The sequence below is a fragment of the Diabrotica virgifera genome, chromosome 10, assembly GCF_917563875.1.
Source record: "Diabrotica virgifera virgifera chromosome 10, PGI_DIABVI_V3a".
NCBI classification, from domain to species: Eukaryota; Metazoa; Arthropoda; class Insecta; order Coleoptera; family Chrysomelidae; genus Diabrotica; species Diabrotica virgifera.
This window is the reverse complement of record NC_065452.1, coordinates 104,399,763-104,422,824: the sequence shown is the minus strand read 5'-3', so window position 1 is coordinate 104,422,824 and position 23,062 is coordinate 104,399,763. Positions and strand designations below refer to the sequence as shown.

General features: G+C 33.9%; 1 protein-coding gene across 1 annotated transcript in view; it reads right to left on the bottom strand.

Moving 5' to 3' along the window:
- Window positions 1-1,702: 1,702 nt before the first annotated feature.
- Window positions 1,703-23,062, bottom strand: part of LOC114333445 (nipped-B-like protein B) — a 178,978-nt gene continuing 157,618 nt past the window's right edge. The window contains exon 22 of the mRNA XM_050663623.1: window positions 1,703-6,052. Within this exon, the coding sequence (XP_050519580.1) occupies window positions 5,864-6,052 (189 nt within the window). The 3' untranslated portion in view covers window positions 1,703-5,863. The remainder of the gene's footprint in view (window positions 6,053-23,062) is intronic.

The window sequence follows — 23,062 nt, the reverse complement described above, 5'->3', positions numbered from 1 at the left end:
GAAAGCATATGATAGAGTTCCTCGAGAGATTTGTGGTGGGCACTCAATAAGAAAGGAGTCCCTGGTCAATATGAAAAGATTGTGAGGGATCCGTATGAGGGAGTAACTAGTAACTACTAGTGTTAGGACAGGTCTGGGAGAGACTGATAAATTTCATGTAAAAGTAGGATTGCACCTAGGCTCGGTGCTTAGTCCGTATTTATTCTCATTAGTTTTGGACCAGATAACAGCGAAACTACAGGGTAACATTCCATGGTGCTTAATGTATGCTGATGATGTAGTGTTAGTAGGAAATAGTGAAAGAGACTTGGAACAAAAACTGGAACAGTGGCGACAAGCTCTGGAGGAAAAAGGTTTAAAACTTAGTAGGACAAAGACAGAGTATTTGCAATGTTCATTTAAAGATGGAGTTACTACAAATAAAATGATGTCTTTGGATGGTGAGCTGATTGTAAAAAGCAATAGTTTTAAGTACCTGGGATCGGTATTACAGAGTAAAGGAGAAATAGATGGAAATGCATGCAGTAGAATTAGGGCTGGATGGATGAAGTGGAAGGAAGCGAGTGGGTGTGCTGTGTGACAGGAAAATTCCAATGAAGTTGAAGGGAAAATTCTATAAAACAGCCATAAGACCGGAAATAGCCATATGTACGAAACTGAATGTTGTGCAGTGAAAAAGAAAGAGGAACAACGAATGCATGTGGCGGAAATGAGAATGCTTAGATGGATGAGTGGAGTGACAAAAAGGATAAAATTTAAAATGAGTATGTATATTAGGGGAAATCTAGGTGTGGCACCAATTGATGCCAAAATAAGAGAGCATATGTTGAGATGGTTTGGTCATGTTCAACGTCGAGACGCTAATCACCCAATACGAAGAATTGCTGAAGTGCAGATCCTGGAAGGAGTAGGAGAGGAGGACCAAAGAAGATGTGGGGGGAGACCATTAGGCAGGACATGTTGGTAAAGGGGATTAATATTGATATGACCCAAGATAGAATTATATGGAGAAATGCAATTAGGGAAGCCGACCCCGCATAGGGATAAGACAAAGAGAATGATGATGAATGATTCACTGTTTTTTTTTATTGTTAATTTATTTTTGTCCGAGTTAAAACACGTCATGTTAAAGATTAAAAGCGTATATTTTCTTTGTTTCTAAAGATATCAGGGACATTCAAAAAACAAAATGTTCACAAAACATAAGTCTACAATACCATGTCGATGTATACCCATACTTATACCTCGTCCTCCCTACAGGATTTCTCAAACAACATAAGAAAAACATTTTTTTTTCTTCCACGCGGTATCAATTCAAAAAAGAAGTTTGAGTAAATCTGTGCCCAACTTTGTAAATACCAAAGAAAAATCTAAAATAAAAAAATGAGCCGAATGCCTTAATCTGTTCACGAAAAAATCGACTATGAAAATGACCATACTTTTTAGGTGATGCATAACTTTTGAAGCTATGTGTATATTTGACCCGATAAATTTAACAATAATTTGGAATCTTGAGTACTCAACTTAAAAGTTGACTTCTTAAGATCGAGTTTTACAAAATAGATAAAATGTGTAAAATGACCAGTAAATTAAAGGAAGCTTAAAACTGTTTATTAATTTGTAAGGACCACTACGCAAATATTTATTTCATAAAGACCTGCACAGAGAAAATTTAAAAGAATCCTTTAAAAAATACAAGATCTTAAAATTTTCACTAATATATTATACAAAGTAATAAATATACAACTTAAGTTAACTGAAATTGACTAAGAATATAAATAATTAATCAGCATGTGGCAGCCTATGGTAAGAATGTCAAATATACAATACATGCGAAATAAAATGAGTGTCTGACAGACTCACAACTTGATTTAAATTTTTACAGAATCTTTTTTCAGGCCTATTTTCAAAATGTAACGATATGTTATTAAATTTAAAAAATGTCTTTGCTTTTTAAAAATCTATTAGTTACAATTCGTTAGAAAATTGTAATATTGAAAAATTCTATAATTACAATTATCTAGGTCTAGGTAATCCAATTGAGATCCTCAAAAGATATATTATACGATGAAGAATCAAAACGTAACTGGAACAGCAAGTAGGGCAATAGATGAACTTTTATTTAATGATGCATTTGAAACAGGCAAGTCAAAAGTAAATGAAAAAAACAGAAAAAATATGTATAAACCAAAACGAGAAGATCTCGACCATATTTCGTCCGTATATAATTATTCCAAAGTCATTCATGGCATCTGTGCTACTTATTATTAAGTTTCATAAATAATCATTCGCTTTATTTTGTCTTTTGAGCTCTTTTCGTTAAATTCTACATGACAGCTAATTATACAGTTCTCAGTACCAACACGTCATTAAGAGAAATCACAAATTATTACTATAAATTAATCTAAAAATTCGTTTTGTACGTACGTTAATAAAATAAAGGTAAGACAGTTGTTGGGAAAACACAGCCTAAAGCATAAAATAATTATGTATACCAATTATATCTACAGAATACTGAATGGAATAAAACTAAATCTTTTATTGTTCAAGTCTTTAGAACCGAACAAAATTAACTTCATTTGTTTAGAGATTGCCTATCTGACACCTTTCCCAGCCTTTTTTACTGAAACGTTGGCTTTCAACATTAAAGCACCTAAGTACCGGCAATCGGGATACATTTTATGGTACAAGTACAGTCTGACCAAATTCACTTTGTATTTGAGATTTGGATGCGCAGTTGTTGACGTTCGGGTTTTCCGCATTTTCTGAATTTGATCTGGTTGCCGTGCAGGTATTTACTTGGCGAGATGTTACCAAAATAAAATTCAGAAATAAGTAATAAAATAAAAGACGTTCTCACAATCAATTTATTTACATAGGATGACCGGTTTCGCTATCTATACTTTGCACAGCATCTTCAGGTCCCGGTTAAAAGTAAATTACATGCTACAATAACAAAAACCAGAATTAGTTAAGCTGTCTGGTGTGTATTAAAGAATAATGATCAAGCCAATATTAAAAGTATATGTATCAACACACAACTGCATGCACATATACGAGTATAACCCTCATATGCACACACATATACATATCCATATGCAGTGATAACAAAACACATAAGTTAAATACTTACATTTCGGTATAAGGGATGATTTTAGTAGTAAACACTGACACTGTTTACTGTCACTTTACTTGTTACACAATCACACAAACTAACAATCACTTTGGTTTAATGTCGTGTTGGTCCTTATTACCACGTCCCCTCAAGATCCAGCCAACTTATTAGTTAAATGCAGATAAATCCATCCTAGCCACCCACCCTCCTTTTAGCAATAACTGAGCAAAAGTATGACAGTGTTTACTACTAAAATCATCCCTTATACCGGAATGTAAGTATTTAACTTATACATTGTTACCACTGCTTATGGATATGTGTGTCCATATGAGGGTTATACTCGTATGTGTGCATGCATTTGTGTGTTTATATATGTATCAGTGTTGCCAATCGGCGTATAATTATCCGATTTGCGTATCTTTTTGAGCGTTGTCGTATCTTCTTCGTATCTTTAAATAAATCGGATATTTGCGTATATTTTTCAGTATATTTACTAATCTACTACGACCGACTAATAACAAAAATAAACTTAAAAAATCCGTTTCTCATCCATATATTCCTAACAACATATTAATTATTTTTTTTGGTTCCACCCAAATTTATATAAATAGCCTATAATTGGATGAATGTTAGCGACATCCGATACTTTTCATGGTAATTATCTAAGTAGGGATAGATAAGAAGGGACAAAAGGGACCTGTGCGAATTGTCTTGTTTAGAATTTGAATGCACAAATGTTTCCACTAAGGCATATTGATCAAATTCAAATTTCAAAAACAGGGATTCTGCCGTCCGATTTTATTTATGGGTTTTTAGTCTGTGGTAGCTATTGCACGATTTAGTTTTATTTTTCTTTTATGTAGTGCAATGCTTAAGTAAACGTCTGTTGAAATAAGTTTTGGTTTGTGAAAATACTTTCTTATAATGGATAAATGGTCAAATTAAAAAATGAAGCCAACATATATTTTTCCTAATTTAAAAAAAGTATTTTCATTGCTATTCGTTCTACCAATTTCAAACGCTAATGTAGATTGTACAAAGGGTTTTCAGTAATGTATTCAATATAAAAAAAAAGATAAAAGAAACCAGGATGATCCTAAGAGGGGTTACAACTACTGGATGGTCTCTGCGAGATGATCCTAAGGGGGGGTTACAACTACTGGACCCCAATATCGCTACTGTCATTAACACGCCTAACTTCACGCGCAACTTTGATACGAGAATTATAAAAAAATATGCATTGAACTCCAGATCCTGTATCTTTTTGAGCAATATAAAGTGAGTATAAAGACATAATTTTTTTTTTAATTCCATCTTCAATTTACCCTGCACTTCTCGTAGACTATTATCGATAAGGTAGAGTTGTCACTATTTTCGGTCACGCCCCTCTGAGAGGTATGGAATAGTAATGGTGTTAACGTAGAGAGCTCAAAGTACATCCAAATGGGAGGGGGGTGGGGTTATAATCCCCAACCCACCTGGTTACGCCTATGAGCGTATCTTTTCGTGACAAATCGGATCTTTTTCGAGCGATCATCGGATAATCTAGAAATGCGGTTGGCAACACTGATATGTATATACTTTTAATATTGGCTTGATGATTATTCTTTGATAAACACCAGACAGCTTAAATAATTCTGATTTTTGTTATTTGTAGCAGGTAACCGGGTTTAGCCATTTGTGGCTTTTAACCGGACATGAAGATGCTGTGCAAAGTATAGATCGCGAAACTGGTCATTCTATGTAAATAAATTGATTGTGAGAACATCTTTTATTTCACTACTTATTTAGTATGGACTCATACATGCAATCCATTCATATTTATAAAATTCAGAAAATTTGGAAAAACCGAACGTCAACACCAGTGCGCATCCAAATTTCAAATACAAAGTGAATTTGGTCAGACTGTACACACCTCTCTATTCTGTACTTGAGAAATGAGAGACTTTCAAGTAAAAAAATTCGAAGTAAAAGTATAAATAATATGTATGCTGATACTTGTGAATCTGTATAAGCAACTATATGTACTTAATTTGAAAATAAATTATAGGACACTAATATAACTGCTAGCCTCCAGTTCGATTTATTAGTTAATTAATATTATTTATAAAATTTTTCTATTTATAATGTTTAATATTTCCTTTCTGCTGTTTTAGTAAGGTGAAAATTAAGAGTACCATTTAATGTTTTCAAGAACTGATATCGCATATAATCCCCTGATTTTATTCTAAAAAAAATATTTTGAAATCTATACAAAAAGATCACAGAGATCCACGCATACAATATAGTTCTCTATCATATTTATAATAAAAAGATGCGAGGATATTTGTAAAGCGAACTGAAAACGAAAAGTTTAAACAAATCACCTTTTTATCGAATGTTTACAGTTCATTTACATTTACATGTGCTTCATACTACATCATACAAAAATTTCCTCCCACGTCATTTTGAGTTTATAAAATCAATCTTTAATATTAAATGACAAACGTTAATACACCAATCGGCCACATTTAGACTACGGAAAAATACTCCTAACGATTTTTCTATTCGCTTACTTTTATTACAGGAATGTAAATTATCGATTTTTCCAATAATAATAGAAAAACTATCAAAAAACGGTACAAGTACTTTTTGACTTTCTGGCTTGTAATTCGTTTGCCAATTAGTATATTAAAAGTTCATCGAAAACGATCAACTATTAGTCACTATACAGTCTGAGCAGTGCAACCTGCTCATTTGGGCGCATAGCTAGGCCATAAAGTCTGGATCACTATAGTCGTTTTCACTCTCGTCTCCCGATGAACTCGCGAACTTTCTTCGCTTCTTTTTATGTCTGTGTTTTTTCACTTTTTCCGCTTTTGGAGTCCGCGGAGTGCGTTTCGTATCACTATCGAACCGTCGGTTAGATATCACCAATTTGGGCACTTTTGGCGGGTCCTGAAACAAAAACTTTTTTTAGTATTATAATAAACTGTGTCTGTTCGAAAAATTTTTCGAACATGTAAATTCTGCAATACATTATTTAACTCCTTTGACTGCAACACTGTCAACATTGTAAATATATGAAAGACAACCAGTGTTTAGGTTTAATGTGTATCTAAAAAGACATGTGTTTCGAAAAGATTCTCCAAGTACCGCCCTCATCCCTCCAGGTTTTCAGATGGTCAACACGCAACACCCTGTTGAGCCCTCGCGCTGTTGCCGCCCTCCACTCAAAAGTGTAACCGCACGCTAAGTGCCGTTTCACATTATAAGAATTTTGAACGTGCGAGGGTTTTCTCGTGTGATAGTCTTGACGCACCTATCCTTTTCACACAATAAGAATTGAGTCGCACGAAGATATTTTGCTGTGTTGTTTGGTATATTATTTTTATTTACACTTTGTGGCTGAGGTAGGTACATGATACGATGTCGGATATATATCATTACGATGTATCATTACAAATGGGTATTTTTTGTCCATACGTTTGTCCTAATGTACTGTAATGCGTATTTAATTCATTTGTAATTTCTATTTTGTCAGTTATTATTTCTTATGTTTTTAATTAAAAGCCTTAATTTGTTTTTATAATCGTTGTTCTACTAAGTTATTTGTGGGATCTTGGATTAGCTCATCTAATTAGCTCATAAAATCTATGTAATAAACTATTCTAAATGGGAAATAAGCCACAATTGAACTAAAAAAATGATTTTATTAACGTTTCGACATCCGATTTGGGCGTCGAAACGTTAATAAAATTTATTTTTTTAGTTAAATTGTGGATTATTTCCCATTTAGACTACTTTATTATAAAAATTCCACAAGGAAACAGCTTCAGAACAACATTAAAATCTATGTTTTTCATGTACAGAATTTAAAAGAATCTCTGTCATCCATTAATTTTTAAATGTTGTTCCCTTCGTTTTAAATGGTGTTTTTAGATAATTTCACACAAGACGTGACCGCCGCCCTACTCCAGTTTTCACCGAGTTGTTTACCCTATAAAACTAAATATAATTTCGTAGAATAAAAGGTATATTTTATATGGAGCGAAATCAAATTATAGCGTTGTGTTTACTTTATCGTCGAAGAAATAGAAATAAGAGGAACCGAATTCATTGGGTCCATTCTATTAATACAAAAAGATACGATTTATATATTTTTATATTCACACATATTGATGGAACACCCTCTATACTCAACGTTAATTGCAACTATGTAAAATAAAGTTTATTATAATATACTATTGTGTTTTCAATTTATCAATCAAAGGCAAAATGAAAATTAAATTAAATTTTTTTTAAATAACGCGGGCACATAAATTTGATATACCCTGTATATTGATCTGTAAATATTTATTAGAATTTAGTTTGGATGTAAGTGGATTTCTTTTTTTATGAGCTTTCCGATGAACCATTAAAGACTTTTGTGAATAATTAAAGTGAAAAGAACGATGTATTTAGGTTTAAAATGGAAAAAGATTGTTTATTACGGGAACTATAGAATCTACAGGTAGAGGTAATTATCATTTTCTAGAAAAATGGTTTAAAAGAAAGTTTGGAATTTTAATATCTTTGTTTCACCCCGAGTAAATGTTGTAGAGTTCCCCGAAAGTAATTAGGATGGTCGGAATAATTTTGAAAGAATGACTGTTTGTTTATCGAATGGAAAAGAGAAATGTTTCTGATTCTTGGCAATTTGGAAGAAGGGGAAAAGTGGTTGGAATGTTTGAGTGAGTTTGAAAAAGAAGTCATTATGTTATTGGCATCGCTGAGGAGCAGTTCGACGTTTTCGTGGATAGATAGTTAGCAAGTACCAGTGGTTGTTTGATAGTGGAGAATAGTGCTGAAAAGTGGAACGAGAGACAGATCAAATTGAGACGAAATACCTCTTTTATTCTGTATTATTGTGAGAAGGCGAGCAGAGAATTTTTGGAGTTTTGTTTGAATCGAGTACTGGTCAAAAGAGGCCTGGCTTGTTGGAGAATTGGTGCTGGTATGCTGATAGTTTTGAAGCTGGAGAACGGAGAGGGCTTTGATGAGTAGCCTTTAACATAGTCAACGAGGGAGAGCTGTTTTGGGTCACGAGAAAACATCAGAGAGAGTGAAGCAAAAGGTCAGTCAACTTATGTGAAAGATATATTTATGTTCGGAAACTAAAATTTTGAGTAAAAAGCGTAGGAATTAAAATTCCAATATTTCAGAAAGTAAATAGGGAGTATAGCTAATCTTGCGAATACATAATTTGGTTTTGTTTATTTTGTTGTACCAAAGTCATCGGGAACAAACCGATAAATTTTTTTTAACTAGAATAAATTTAAATGGTAGAAACTTCATTTGGACATCTGTGTCCACAGGTTTTAGATTTGATAGATTTTTAGAGTATCGATTTTGATAAATAAAAGACAATTCTGTATGTTTATTTTATATTTTGCTTTATTTCTTTTCCCTATTTTATCCCGATTAGGATCAACTAAGAGATACTGAACCCACGAGAGAAGATAAGTATAACGTAAGATAATTTAGACATTTTCTTGATATTATAAAAAGGCACCCTGAGATTTTTTATTCATTTTTTATGTATGATTTGCGACAATTAAATAATTAATTAAATAAATAATAATTAATATAAAATTAATAAGAAGCAGATCATAACAATACTTAGCAGTTTTAATTGCTGTTGTTATCAGTAAAATATAATTAATTTTGCTGTACTTATAAAATGTGTTTTTTCTTTATCACCTAATTCGTCAAATTCATTAATTCAAATTAATTCGTGCACTATTAATTGCACGGCATATACAATCCCAAGCATTTCTCGTCTAGTTTCTATCTTTATATATTTCTATTGTTTTGTCCCAATGAACAGGTCTCGCTTCAATTAATGTTATTAATATTTCACTATCAATCTGAGACATCATAATATAAAATATATGCACCTACTTTAAACAGCCACAAAGTGTAAATGAAAATAATGTACCAAACAACCAAAGAAACTACCTTCGTGCGACTGAACGACAGTATCATATGAAAGGATGCATTAAGTCCCCTATGCTACTGGGTGCGTAAAGACGGCACGGCTGCCGTCTGTTGTTGTAAGCGAGGGACGGCATAAACACGGTGACTTCACCGAACGTTCCAACCACCGTCTAGTGAGAAAGGCTCCATATGATTACATGCGCCACCATTGGAATGTCGTCGTGCGTTCTAACCCTCGCACGTTTAAATTCTTATAATGTGAAACAGCACTAAGAATTTAAACGTGCGAGGGTTAGAACGCACGATGCCATTCCATTGGTGGCTCGTCAAAATCATATGGAACCTTTCTCATTACACGGCGCGGTTGGAAAGTTCGGTGAAGTCGCCGTGTGCATGCCGTCCCTTGCCACTACAACAGACGGCAGCCGTGTCGTCTTTACGAACCCAGTAGTATAGGAGACTTAATGCACCCTTTCATGATACTGTCATTCAGTCGCACGAAGGCTGTCTGCAGTGTGGTTTGGTATATTATTTTTCTTTACACTTTGTAGCTGTTTGACGTAGGTGCATAATAATTTGATTGCGTTTTATTTTTTTTTTCAATTTGTTGTTTTGTGTAATTTCTTTTTGCAGCTTTAACTAAAAGTCGTAATTTATTTTTATAATCTGCATATTTATCGTTGTTTTATTAAGTTATTTGTGGGATCTTGCATTAGATGATCATAATCTATGTTTTTCATGTACAGAATTTAAAAGACACCACTCATCCACTCGTTTTTAAGTGTTGTTTTTAGATAACTTCTTTTGAAAAGTTTTATCGACTCATTTTTATTTGCCTCAAGTTGCAAGGTATCATTACAGAAGAATGACCTCATTTTTAAAAATGTCGTGCGGGCTATCTCGATTCTACATTTTATCTCTTTATCTGGATCTAGTTGTTCAGTAATATGGCAACCAAGATATTTAAAACTGGGTACTCTTTGAATTATATGACCATCAACATATAACCGTGAATCTTGATGGGCCAAACGGCTAAATACCATGTATTTTGTTTTTGAACAGTTTATATTTAGGCCAAACTCTCTTCCCACTGTGTCAATGGCATTTAAAAGGTGTTGTAATCCATTAATATCATCACTTAAAATAACTGTATCGTCTGCATATCTGATTGTATTTATCAGAATTCCATTAACTTTCACACCCCATTCCAAATTATGCAGCGCTTCCTTAAATATTCTATCTGAATATAAATTGAATAACAGTGGGGACAGTATACAACCCTGTCTGACACCTCTTTGTATTTTGCATATTTCTATTGATTTTCCATTATGCAAGCTGTCGCTGTTTGACGCCAGTATAATTTTTCTATGATTTGTACATCTTGACTATCAACTCATTTATCCTTTAATATTTTAATTAATTTGTGATGTTGTACTCGATCAAAGGCCTTCTCATAGTCAATAAATACAGCAAAGACGTCTTTCCTTTGATCTCGGCATTTCTGCAATCACACATTTAGTGCAAAGAGTGCGTCCCGGGTTCCCAGTCCATTTCTGAAGCCAAATTGTGTTTCATCCTGGTCTTCTTCACATTTATCTATGATTCTACTGTGGATGATACGTAGAAAGATTTTCAAGGTGTGGATCATACGGCTTATCATTCTATAATCGCTACAGTTATTCGGACGTTGTTTTTTTGGTAGGGTTATGAATTCGGACTTTAACCAATCTTCAGGGATATCACCAGTCGAATAAACATCATTGAAAAGTTTGACTAGTATTCCAATGTTTTCCTCATTTATGAGCTTTAACATTTCTGTAGGTATGTTGTCGGGACCAACGGCTTTCTTGTTTTTTGCCAATTTTATAGCATGTTGTATTTCTGATTTTAGTATTTCTGGTCCTTCACCTTCATCTAAAGTCTCCAGTTCTTCGGGTCTATCATCATTATACAGTTCATTTATATAATTATACCAGGTAGTTCGAATCTCGTGTTCGTCTATTATCATTTTTCCCGACGAATCGGTTATAGTATGTGGAGTTTTCTAATGATAAAGACCAGCTACTTCTCTAACTTTTTTAAACATATTAAACGTATTGTAGCGTTCCGCTACGTTTACGAGTAGCCACTCCCGACAACCGTAATAATTAACATCGAATAACAAAAAGTTACCTTACGATCGAGGTAGGAAAATGAAAACAGAATTAGTGCTAGCTAACCAACGACTTAAGAAGGTCAAATACAGACAAATATGTGTTGGAGAAAAAACGGCAGATGTCATACATAAAAGAATAGGAGATATTCAATAAATCTATTTTGGAATTGCAATTACAAAGCAAGCTAAATATATCTGTAAAAATATAATATACCTAAAATGAACGTCTGGTAAGTGATTTTATTTTAAAATTTCTTTTGGAAATTTAGGAAACACATATATCAAAATGAATAATTTTATACCTTAAAAAGTCGAATCTAGCAAAGTTACTTTTAGAAATATATTACTTAAGTAATAATGTAATTTCATTTTGGATAAATGACCTTCCCATTTATGTGGAAGAATATGTTCGGTTATCTTTTGTAACCGGTCTGTCTCACCTTGTATCCAGGAAAAAATTTCTAGATACCTAATGAGAACCTCTCTTTTTAGCCGTACCTAGAGAATTATAAAATAGAACCAAGCTTTTAATATCCCACAAAGACAACTTATATGGAAAATGCACTAAGAATAACATTCCTATTAATTATCTGGAACGTAAATCTTCCCTAAGATGTGTATACTCATAGAGCCGCTTACCGTCTGATAAACCGGCACGTCCATAAGCCAACACTTGGAATTAGAGCTGAAGGAATTTCATCTAGATTGGAACAAAGATAAGTGTACTTAATTAATGTTCTCATTTATAGACCGAATTGTGTTCCGCAATATATTATATATTTATTCTACATTTGTTGTTAAGCATTAGATTATTTTTTAACTTCCCTTATCATATCTTTTACTATCGGTTGTGTCTACACAACAAATAATATCTTGTCAATTTTTCATCTAAATCTCAATGCATGTAAGGGAACATAAGTACTTATAGACCTAGAGCATTGGTCTCTATAGGGTTCATTACATAATAACTTAGGTATTGTGGTAGATAATATACAAGTATATTAATACGGTATTATGAAGAATATCATCTGGTTCTGTTGACTAGCACTCACTATTGTTTTTCTGTCTCTTTATTGTTTGTATCTGAAAGAAACGTAAACTCATAGAAATCATTTAATAGTCGGAAACTTTTACGTTATCTGCTTATATCTTGGCAACCAAAATTTTAACATTACTCATATTCATTATTTATATTATTAATTAAATTTTACTATTATATATTCATCTTGCAAGCCAATGTTTTACATTATTATACATTATTTATATTTTTAGCTAGAAATTTTACATTATATATATATACATTAGTTACCAAAATCTTACTTTACATATATCTAGGTATTTTTTTTACACAATAAAAATAAGGTATACCTATTGGGTTTGTATCATTTCACCTGCACCTGATATCTCTCAACTATATGTGTTCATATAATATTTTATTTCAGGATTAAGTTATTTGGATTGTTTATATCTTTCTCCTTATTTCTCTCTCTCTCTTTCTCTCTCTCTCTTTCCCTCTCTCTCTCTCTCTCTATATATCTCTCTCTCTCTCTATATATATATGTGTATATATGTGTATATATATATGTATATATATATGTATATATATCTCTCTCTATATCTCTCTCTCTATATATCTCTCTCTCTATATCTCTCTCTCTCTCTCTTTTCTAGTCTCCCACACTGTTCTATCAACGAAGTAAAGGCTCTAAAAGGCATTTACTTCTGGCGCCCATCTTTGGTTTATTGATCATAGGTCAGTTTTTTCTTTTAAGTATTTCATTACTTTTTAATTTTTCTGGTTTCTTCCTTTATCACTATCTCTTTCTCCCCTAAACAACAGCACGAAAATAAGCCGATCTCCACTTCCTGAGCTTTTACGTCTCATCCTCATCCTCATAATTAATTTGTTACCTTCATTCTAATTTTAACTTGTTAAGCCGTTTCTCACTACTCCTTTCTCTTCATCAATCAAATTTTAGTACCAAAAAAAAATATAACCCTACTATAAGGGTTACAAAGTGGCGAGCCCATCGTGGAGCTGTTGTTTTTCATTTAGGTGGTGATTTAGTGTTAGTTACATTAGATTCTCTTATTCAATTTGGTTATTGCGAATTATCACTTACAGTTTGTTTGTTGTTTTGGAATAAAAAAAAAAGAAAAAGTTGATAGTAGCAGTGTATCATTTTGTTTTTTTTTGAGAGAGTATACAGGTGTAAGGGAAATTATTTTAGAATTGAGGATATAGCATTAATTGTTGGGTGGTATACGAACATAAGTTAAAAGGTAATATATAAATGTTTATTGAAGGTGACGTTAATATTTAATAAACTGAATTTTTACATTTTTATACGTTACATATTTTTTGGTATCTTATAATTATTATGATATCCTGTACTGGCACTTGTATCCACACAATTATATATTTTGGGTTATAGGTATATGTTTATTAGGTTCTGATTTCTATCTCAATTTTAGATTACTGTATGCGATTAAATTTGCGGGCTTTGTGCCAGTTGTAAAATTTTTTTTTATTGAGTTTATCTATCTAACCTTCATTGGGGTGTTTTGTCTTGATACTGAAAGTTTCTTTTTTAAAATGTCCACTTTTAAAGTTGATCATTTACTGGTAAAAGAGTTAGATTACGAGCTTAAAATCCGAAGTATTGATGTTACTGAATATCCTACCGTCGAGGCTAAACGCAAAATATTGCGTGGAGCTCTGCGACAGGAGAAGGAAAATAGGAGTTTTCGGCAAATTTCTTCCTCCTGTATTCCCTTTGATAAACATAAGGAGGAGATTGAGGACACACTGAAAGACCTTACCCAGAAAATCGGGATATTCAGGGGTACAATACTGGATCCTACCTTTGCTAGATTGTCGTCTAGAGTAGCTCATTTATCTGAACGAGTAAGTCGCTTAGAGTGTGATACCGATGAAGAGGAATTATACCAGAAAACCGTCGCAGTCAAAATCTTGGATATTGAAGGTGACCTCGATGCTCGGGGAAACCCAGCTGCTACCTCCACTCCAAATGCACCCATACACAATGCGTCACCCTTCCCATTTTCTAAATCTGCCCAAGTTCATAAATGGGGTATTTCTTTTTCTGGTACAGGTGATCGTGATACTGTTGTCGCTTTCTTAGAGAAAGTTGAATGTTTGCGAATCTCTAGATGTATTCCAGAGGATGACTTATTTGCAGCCTCCGCTGAGTTGTTTACCGGTCCTGCGTTCACTTGGTTTATGAATAATCGCTCTAACCTTTCTTGCTGGAAAGATCTGGTGCAAAAACTTAAAGCTGATTTCCTACCATATTCCTACCAAGATGATCTTTTGGATGACATTAAAAAGCGGAAACAACTCCAGAATGAACCCGTTACTATGTTTATCAACAACATCCTTGGGTTGTGTAGTCGTCTTGACATTCCTCTCACGGAATCCGAAAAGGTAAGAATCATCATGAAATCTTTGTTACCCTCATATCACTCTCAACTAGCTCTTGTAGAAATCCGTAGTATCGACGAACTTACGGAAAAATGTAAGCGGTTAGAAGAAACATTTTCTTGGTCTAATCAACCCTCAACTGTAGTTTCGTCTCGTCCTTTCCCGTCTTCTAGTCAGAATTCCTTTTCACGAAATCGATCATGGCAAAATAAAGTACCGAAACACAATGTATCTACCGTTACCTCCACGATCGTATGTTGGAATTGTTATACTCAGGGACATGCCTTCTCTGCATGCCCAAACCCCAGATTGCGTCCCTTTTGTTTTGGGTGTGGCCTTGAAAATACCACTAAACCCAGGTGTAGGAATTGTCAGGGAAACGGTCGTTTAGAGGATTGTACCCTGAGCCCTCCTCTGACAGTCTCTCCATCAGGGAATTCCGTAACTTCCATAAACAATACAGGACTCAACACGTCAAGCCCTCCCGTACCTTCTACCAGTCGAAAAGGGAAAAGGTATTTCGTCCAAAAAGACAACAACTTCAAACAACAACCTATCTCAAGATTAAGTTTTCTGAAGCAGACACCCTTTAATGTCGAATCAGATAATGATAGTGTTTCTTTCTCAGTATCTTCATTAAATCTCCCATCTCCTTGTCTCGAGCAAGAACTTAACTCTGCGTTAATTCCGTTACCTTTACCTTCTTCTTCCAGAAAAATTAAGGAAGGAGATACCTGTCTACCTTTATCTCAATTTTCTGGCAACACCATAGTGATTGATAAAACAACCTTAGATTTAAATTCTCTATTAGTTAGGAAACATAACGATAATCGTCCGTATCTCCCTATCGAAGTATTAGGTCAATCTTGTTTAGCACTTCTAGACAGTGGTTCAAACATATCTTTACTAGGTTCTTTATCTCTTCGTTTAATAGACAACGATAAAGTCAAAGTTAACCCGATTTCTTCTCTTCAAGTATCAACTGCTGATGGCACTGTACAACCCATCACGGGAAAATTCGTAACAGAAGTCTCTGTAGCGAATATACGCAGAAATGTTACTTTTTATGTTATCCCCTCAGTGCAAAATTCAGTTATCCTTGGAATGGACTTTCTTAATGTTTTTAATAGCACACTTAACTGCTCTGATTTTTCTATGTCTATATCTTCATTTAATATTTCGAGCTTGAATGCCGTACAAGATTTTTCTAGTTTATCAAATGAGGAACAAAATCAGTTACAAGAAACTATCTCCAAGTTTAATTCTATCTCCTCTACGGATAAGTTAGGCCGTACTACCTTGCTTTCCCATTCTATTGAAGTGAATAATCCCACACCATTTAGGCAATACCAATATCCGATACCCCAAGCGTGGCAAAAAGATTTAGACCAAGAGATTGATGAAATGCTTAAACTTAATATCATCGAACCGTCTACCTCTTCCTATAGTAGTCCATTATGGCTCACGAAAAAAAAGAATGGATCATTTAGGGTCTGTTTTGATGGACGTAAGTTAAACAGCATCACAGTAAATCGGGATGCTTACCCGATCCCTCGAATTGATATTATCTTGAGCAAACTTCAAAACTCGAAGTTCATATCGTCTATAGATCTTTCAAAAGCTTTTTTACAAATACCTCTTAGTACTGAAAGTAGGAAATATACCGCTTTTGCCGTCAATGGTAAAGGATTGTTTCAATTTGTAACAATGCCTTTTGGGTTAGTATCTGCTCCCCAAACTATGTGTCGTCTCATGGATATAGTAATAGGTCCTCAGTTAGAGCCCTACGTGTTTTATTATCTTGATGATATCTTGGTAGTCACCCCGGATTTTTCTACTCATATCGAAATTTTGAATAAATTATTTGTCCGGTTAAAAGAGGCCAATTTAACGGTTAATCTTGATAAATGTCAATTTTGTCGACCAAGTTTGAAGTTTTTAGGCTATATGGTTGATAACCAGGGTCTTAGGACAGACCCTGAAAAGGTCGCCGCTATAAGAGATTTTCCCATCCCAAAAACTACCACCCAAGTTCGCAGAATTTTAGGCATGTGTGGATATTATCGTCGGTTTGTTCCGTCTTATTCTACCTTACTATCACCCCTTACTGATCTTCTGAAGGATAGGAAAAAAGGCCAAACGATTATTTGGACTCCTGAGGCCGATGAAGCGTTTAGGCGCGTTAAAGATGCACTAACGAGCGCTCCAGTCATGATCTCACCTAATTTTAACGAACATTTTATCTGATGACCGATTGTTCTAACACCGCTTCTGGTGGCGTGCTATTTCAGGTGAAAGATGGCTCTGAACACCCAATAGCTTATACAAGTAAGAAACTGAATAAGGCGCAGAAAAACTATTCGACTACGGAGAAAGAACTATTAGCTATTATTCAGGGTTTAGAAGCTTTTCGTTATTATTTAGAGGGTCGTAATTTCACGATAATTACGGACCATAGTTCTTTGGTATGGCTTCACAGCATGAAAAACCCTTCTCAGAGACTTTCCCGATGGATATGTAAACTGACTGCCTATTCGTATAAGATTGTCCATCGAAAGGCAGCCGGAGTAGTGGTTGCTGATGCTCTTTCCCGTGTTTTTGATATTAATGTTTTAGATCTATCTTCATTAACTCCTGATGCGTGGTATCAAAATATGGTCGATAAGGTTACTCAAGACCCACAAAGATATCCCGATTTTAAGGTGGAGAACAATGTGCTGTACAAACACATTTTAAGTCCTGTTGAGGTATTATCGAATATGACCGAATGGAAAATAGTTGTACCTACGCCAAACAGGGAAAATATTTTGCGTATGTGTCATGACGAAGTTACTGCTGGCCATTTTGGTTTCTATAAAACTTACCACCGTATTGCTGAGTTATATTATTGGCCTGGCATGCGCAAATCCATTAAAAGGTACATCTCTAAATGCATAGTTTGTGCTACTTGTAAACCAAGTAACTTACCACAAGCTGGTCTTATGGGTTCTTTTAGAAATATTAATTTCCCTTGGCAGATGATTTCTCTCGATTTAATTGGTCCATACCCTCGTAGCTATACAGGAAATACTTATTGTCTCGTAGTAGTGGACTATTTCACCAAATTTCCTTTGGTTTGCCCTCTTCGGAAAGCCACAGTCCCAGCAATTATTAAGTATTTGGAAGAACAAGTATTTTTAGTATTTGGTGTTCCTCAAATTGTCTCCTGTGACAATGGGCCCCAATTTATCTCGAACGCTTTCAAGACTCTTATGTCCAAATATAGGGTGCAGAAGATTTTCTATAATGCTGCATATCACCCTCAAGCGAACCACTCAGAACGTGTAAATCGTAGTATTGTTACCGCTTTAAGGTCTTATACATTTGAGGACCATAGGTCGTGGGATCAATACATTCATTCTGTTGCCCAAGCCATAAGGACTTCCACTCACGAGGTCACTAAATGTTCTCCCGCGTATCTTAACTTTGGTCGAAATGTTCCTCTCTCAGGCGATTATTTTGGTTTAATCTCCGATAATGCAACTACTTTACCACAAGTTTCTGAGAATCTTCATCGACTAGAGGATCTCCAAAACCTACCCCCTATATTTGCCAATATTCGGAAGAGATTGAAATCTTCTTATTTACGTTCCCAGAAATATTATAATTTAAGGAAAAGACCGTTACGTTTTTATCCTGGAGACCGAGTCCTAAAACGAAATTTTGTGAAATCAAGTAAAAATGATGCCATAGCGGCGAAATTTTGTCAGAAGTATATTCAATGTACGGTTTTAAAAGTCATATCGCCTCTTGTCTATGAACTAAAAGACAATTCGTCCAATAAACGAATTGGTCGTTTTCATGTCAAAGATCTCCTACCTGATAAAACAGTCATGGATTCTGAGTCCTCGACCTCAGAGGATGATTAGGTATTAACTTGCGTTCTGCATTAATTTTGGAACCTTTTATCGCAGTCTGCAACTTGCTAGTTTCCTAAAAAAACTCTTATTTTTGCTATTTGGTAATTATTATTTTTACCTCTGCTCTTGATTTTACCTTGATAGTTAAGTGTTCACATATATTATGGACTCAGCGTTTGCACAGGGAATGTCATAACATTTGTCTGGTGTAATAAATGCATTATACAGGGTATTCCATTATTATCACTTCTCAAAATATTAGACTGTTATAGGTAAATTGCTTTTAAATATTGTCTTTTCACTTTTATTAGTAAATTTTGTTGTATATGGGTATATAGGTGTATCTAAGCATAATACGTGGGTTCGAATTCGTTGATCAAATTCCGGACTAGATCGTTAGCGGATTTCGTAATCCATGCTATATTTTGTGATGGATGTACTTTTACCTGGAGTCGCTATGTGGCGAATATGGTCGTTGACCATCTTCGGTTCTGTAGCATAGATTAAGTCTTCATCAAGTTATACAATGGATTTTTTTCTTGTACAAGGCGATAACCCAATACACCTTTAATATTAATTTCGTGGATGGTTGTTATATCAATAATTTTGGAAAATACATTCATTAGCTGTTGTTTAGTGACTACTCTAATATTTGATTTTCGTTTTCTTACGCATTGGTCCACTATAGTAGTCCAGTTCGGACCTCTTCTGTCATTGATTTTAGGAACTGATCTATAAATATACGGTTTCAGATGAAATTGTTTGATTTTGGTTCTTAAATTTTAGTTTTACCTTTGAGAAATTGTAGTTAAGAACTTACTTGTGTTGATGCTTATACATGTGTTAGTATAAAAATACACTGATTATCAAACGTTTTGGTATATCGTACTCTGAAATCAGCTGTAGCCTTAGGCTATAGATTTATCGGATACAGATATTAAGTTAGGTTATCTTTAGGTTACCTTTCAATGATTATTACCTGTGATTATATTAAGTCATTTCGGGAATGGATTATGAATTATACTGACGGAACCATATTTGGATGGATACGATAATGGCTATCCATTTGTGGAACTGTTTTGTTTGTCCATTTTTTGTTTTGCTGTGCATTCTAACTACCTGGTTTATATCTGCATTGGATATATAATATATTTAACTTAGCGTATCGTACTTCACTTTATCTTATCTTATCTTATCTTATCTTACCTAAGAGAGTTATGTTACATCTCTATTTCCTTACCTTAAGTTATCTTTGATACCATGTTTTGAATCGGTTGGAGAATATCCTGGTTACTCTCGGTTGAATATGTCAACAATAAATTTTGTGTTCATCTTTGGATTAACTTAGGTGCTAATATCCAAATCGATAGTGAGTCCGATAGTGAGTAAGGCCAAATTTAATGGTTCTTTATGTAGTTGGGTGGATACTTTGTTTTAGTCAGGAATATTTTTTTTTTCTAGTACCTTTAGTTCACGTTGATCACAATTTGGGGTTACGTGTAATCTAAGCCTTTAATGTGAACGATTTAATAAGTTTAATTGATGTAAGTAATGGTACAACAGGAATAACTATTAGTAAACTTTAAGATACCTAGTATACGGTTCATTCGTAAATAAAGTCTGGATGCAGATCATCAGACTAGTCCTTGTCTACGTTAAGGAAGGAAAAGTTCCTTTCTCGCGATCTCCGTAAACCATACCGGTTCCGGAATCTTGGGAACTTACCTTGATGCACTCTTGTGTTGGATCCACACAAGTGTGTCATACTTTTGTGCCCGCACTCTTCCATGCTCGGAAGCATGAGAAGTGTTGCCTTTTATTTCCCTTGTGTAAATATGTGGTATAATGTGGATGTTTACCCACTTTGAGCCAAATTCAAAATTAATGTTTTAGGTTAGATTAGATTAGTTAGTTGATGTACTAATCCTATCTTTAACTTTGTGGAGTGGTTGTGACTGTAACTACAACTACAACTGCTAGGAGCTACTACTCCTGACCCATATTAAAGTACTAACCCTGCCAAGAATAAACTTCGTTTTGGTTTTTGCCAGAATAATTTTCTGAAGGAAAATTATATCGAGTGGAGGGGGAATGTAGCGTTCCGCTACGTTTACGAGTAGCCACTCCCGACAACCGTAATAATTAACATCGAATAACAAAAAGTTACCTTACGATCGAGGTAGGAAAATGAAAACAGAATTAGTGCTAGCTAACCAACGACTTAAGAAGGTCAAATACAGACAAATATGTGTTGGAGAAAAAACGGCAGATGTCATACATAAAAGAATAGGAGATATTCAATAAATCTATTTTGGAATTGCAATTACAAAGCAAGCTAAATATATCTGTAAAAATATAATATACCTAAAATGAACGTCTGGTAAGTGATTTTATTTTAAAATTTCTTTTGGAAATTTAGGAAACACATATATCAAAATGAATAATTTTATACCTTAAAAAGTCGAATCTAGCAAAGTTACTTTTAGAAATATATTACTTAAGTAATAATGTAATTTCATTTTGGATAAATGACCTTCCCATTTATGTGGAAGAATATGTTCGGTTATCTTTTGTAACCGGTCTGTCTCACCTTGTATCCAGGAAAAAATTTCTAGATACCTAATGAGAACCTCTCTTTTTAGCCGTACCTAGAGAATTATAAAATAGAACCAAGCTTTTAATATCCCACAAAGACAACTTATATGGAAAATGCACGAAGAATAACATTCCTATTAATTATCTGGAACGTAAATCTTCCCTAAGATGTGTATACTCATAGAGCCGCTTACCGTCTGATAAACCGGCACGTCCATAAGCCAACACTTGGAATTAGAGCTGAAGGAATTTCATCTAGATTGGAACAAAGATAAGTGTACTTAATTAATGTTCTCATTTATAGACCGAATTGTGTTCCGCAATATATTATATATTTATTCTACATTTGTTGTTAAGCATTAGATTATTTTTTAACTTCCCTTATCATATCTTTTACTATCGGTTGTGTCTACACAACAAATAATATCTTGTCAATTTTTCATCTAAATCTCAATGCATGTAAGGGAACATAAGTACTTATAGACCTAGAGCATTGGTCTCTATAGGGTTCATTACATAATAACTTAGGTATTGTGGTAGATAATATACAAGTATATTAATACGGTATTATGAAGAATATCATCTGGTTCTGTTGACTAGCACTCACTATTGTTTTTCTGTCTCTTTATTGTTTGTATCTGAAAGAAACGTAAACTCATAGAAATCATTTAATAGTCGGAAACTTTTACGTTATCTGCTTATATCTTGGCAACCAAAATTTTAACATTACTCATATTCATTATTTATATTATTAATTAAATTTTACTATTATATATTCATCTTGCAAGCCAATGTTTTACATTATTATACATTATTTATATTTTTAGCTAGAAATTTTACATTATATATATATACATTAGTTACCAAAATCTTACTTTACATATATCTAGGTATTTTTTTTACACAATAAAAATAAGGTATACCTATTGGGTTTGTATCATTTCACCTGCACCTGATATCTCTCAACTATATGTGTTCATATAATATTTTATTTCAGGATTAAGTTATTTGGATTGTTTATATCTTTCTCCTTATTTCTCTCTCTCTCTTTCTCTCTCTCTCTTTCCCTCTCTCTCTCTCTCTCTATATATCTCTCTCTCTCTCTATATATATATGTGTATATATGTGTATATATATATGTATATATATATGTATATATATCTCTCTCTATATCTCTCTCTCTATATATCTCTCTCTCTATATCTCTCTCTCTCTCTCTTTTCTAGTCTCCCACACTGTTCTATCAACGAAGTAAAGGCTCTAAAAGGCATTTACTTCTGGCGCCCATCTTTGGTTTATTGATCATAGGTCAGTTTTTTCTTTTAAGTATTTCATTACTTTTTAATTTTTCTGGTTTCTTCCTTTATCACTATCTCTTTCTCCCCTAAACAACAGCACGAAAATAAGCCGATCTCCACTTCCTGAGCTTTTACGTCTCATCCTCATCCTCATAATTAATTTGTTACCTTCATTCTAATTTTAACTTGTTAAGCCGTTTCTCACTACTCCTTTCTCTTCATCAATCAAATTTTAGTACCAAAAAAAAATATAACCCTACTATAAGGGTTACAGTATCATGTTTTTCATTCAACTTTTCTAATTCCTTGCATTTATCCTCCATCCATTTTTCTTTAGCTACCTTTATTTTTTGTTTAATTAGTTTCTGTTTTTCTTTGTATTCTGTTTTGTTATCTTTCAGTTTTCTTCTCTGCTCCATCAATTCCAGGATTTCATCAGTCATCCATTGTTGTTTTTTGTGCCTCTGCATCGTTGTTGTATATTTTTCCATTACTTTCCAGGTAAGATCTTTAAACGTGTTCCATATTTCTGTATTGTTTTCATTTGTTGAGTTCTTTAGCTGATTATTCAGGTCATTTTCTATTAGCGTTTTGTTG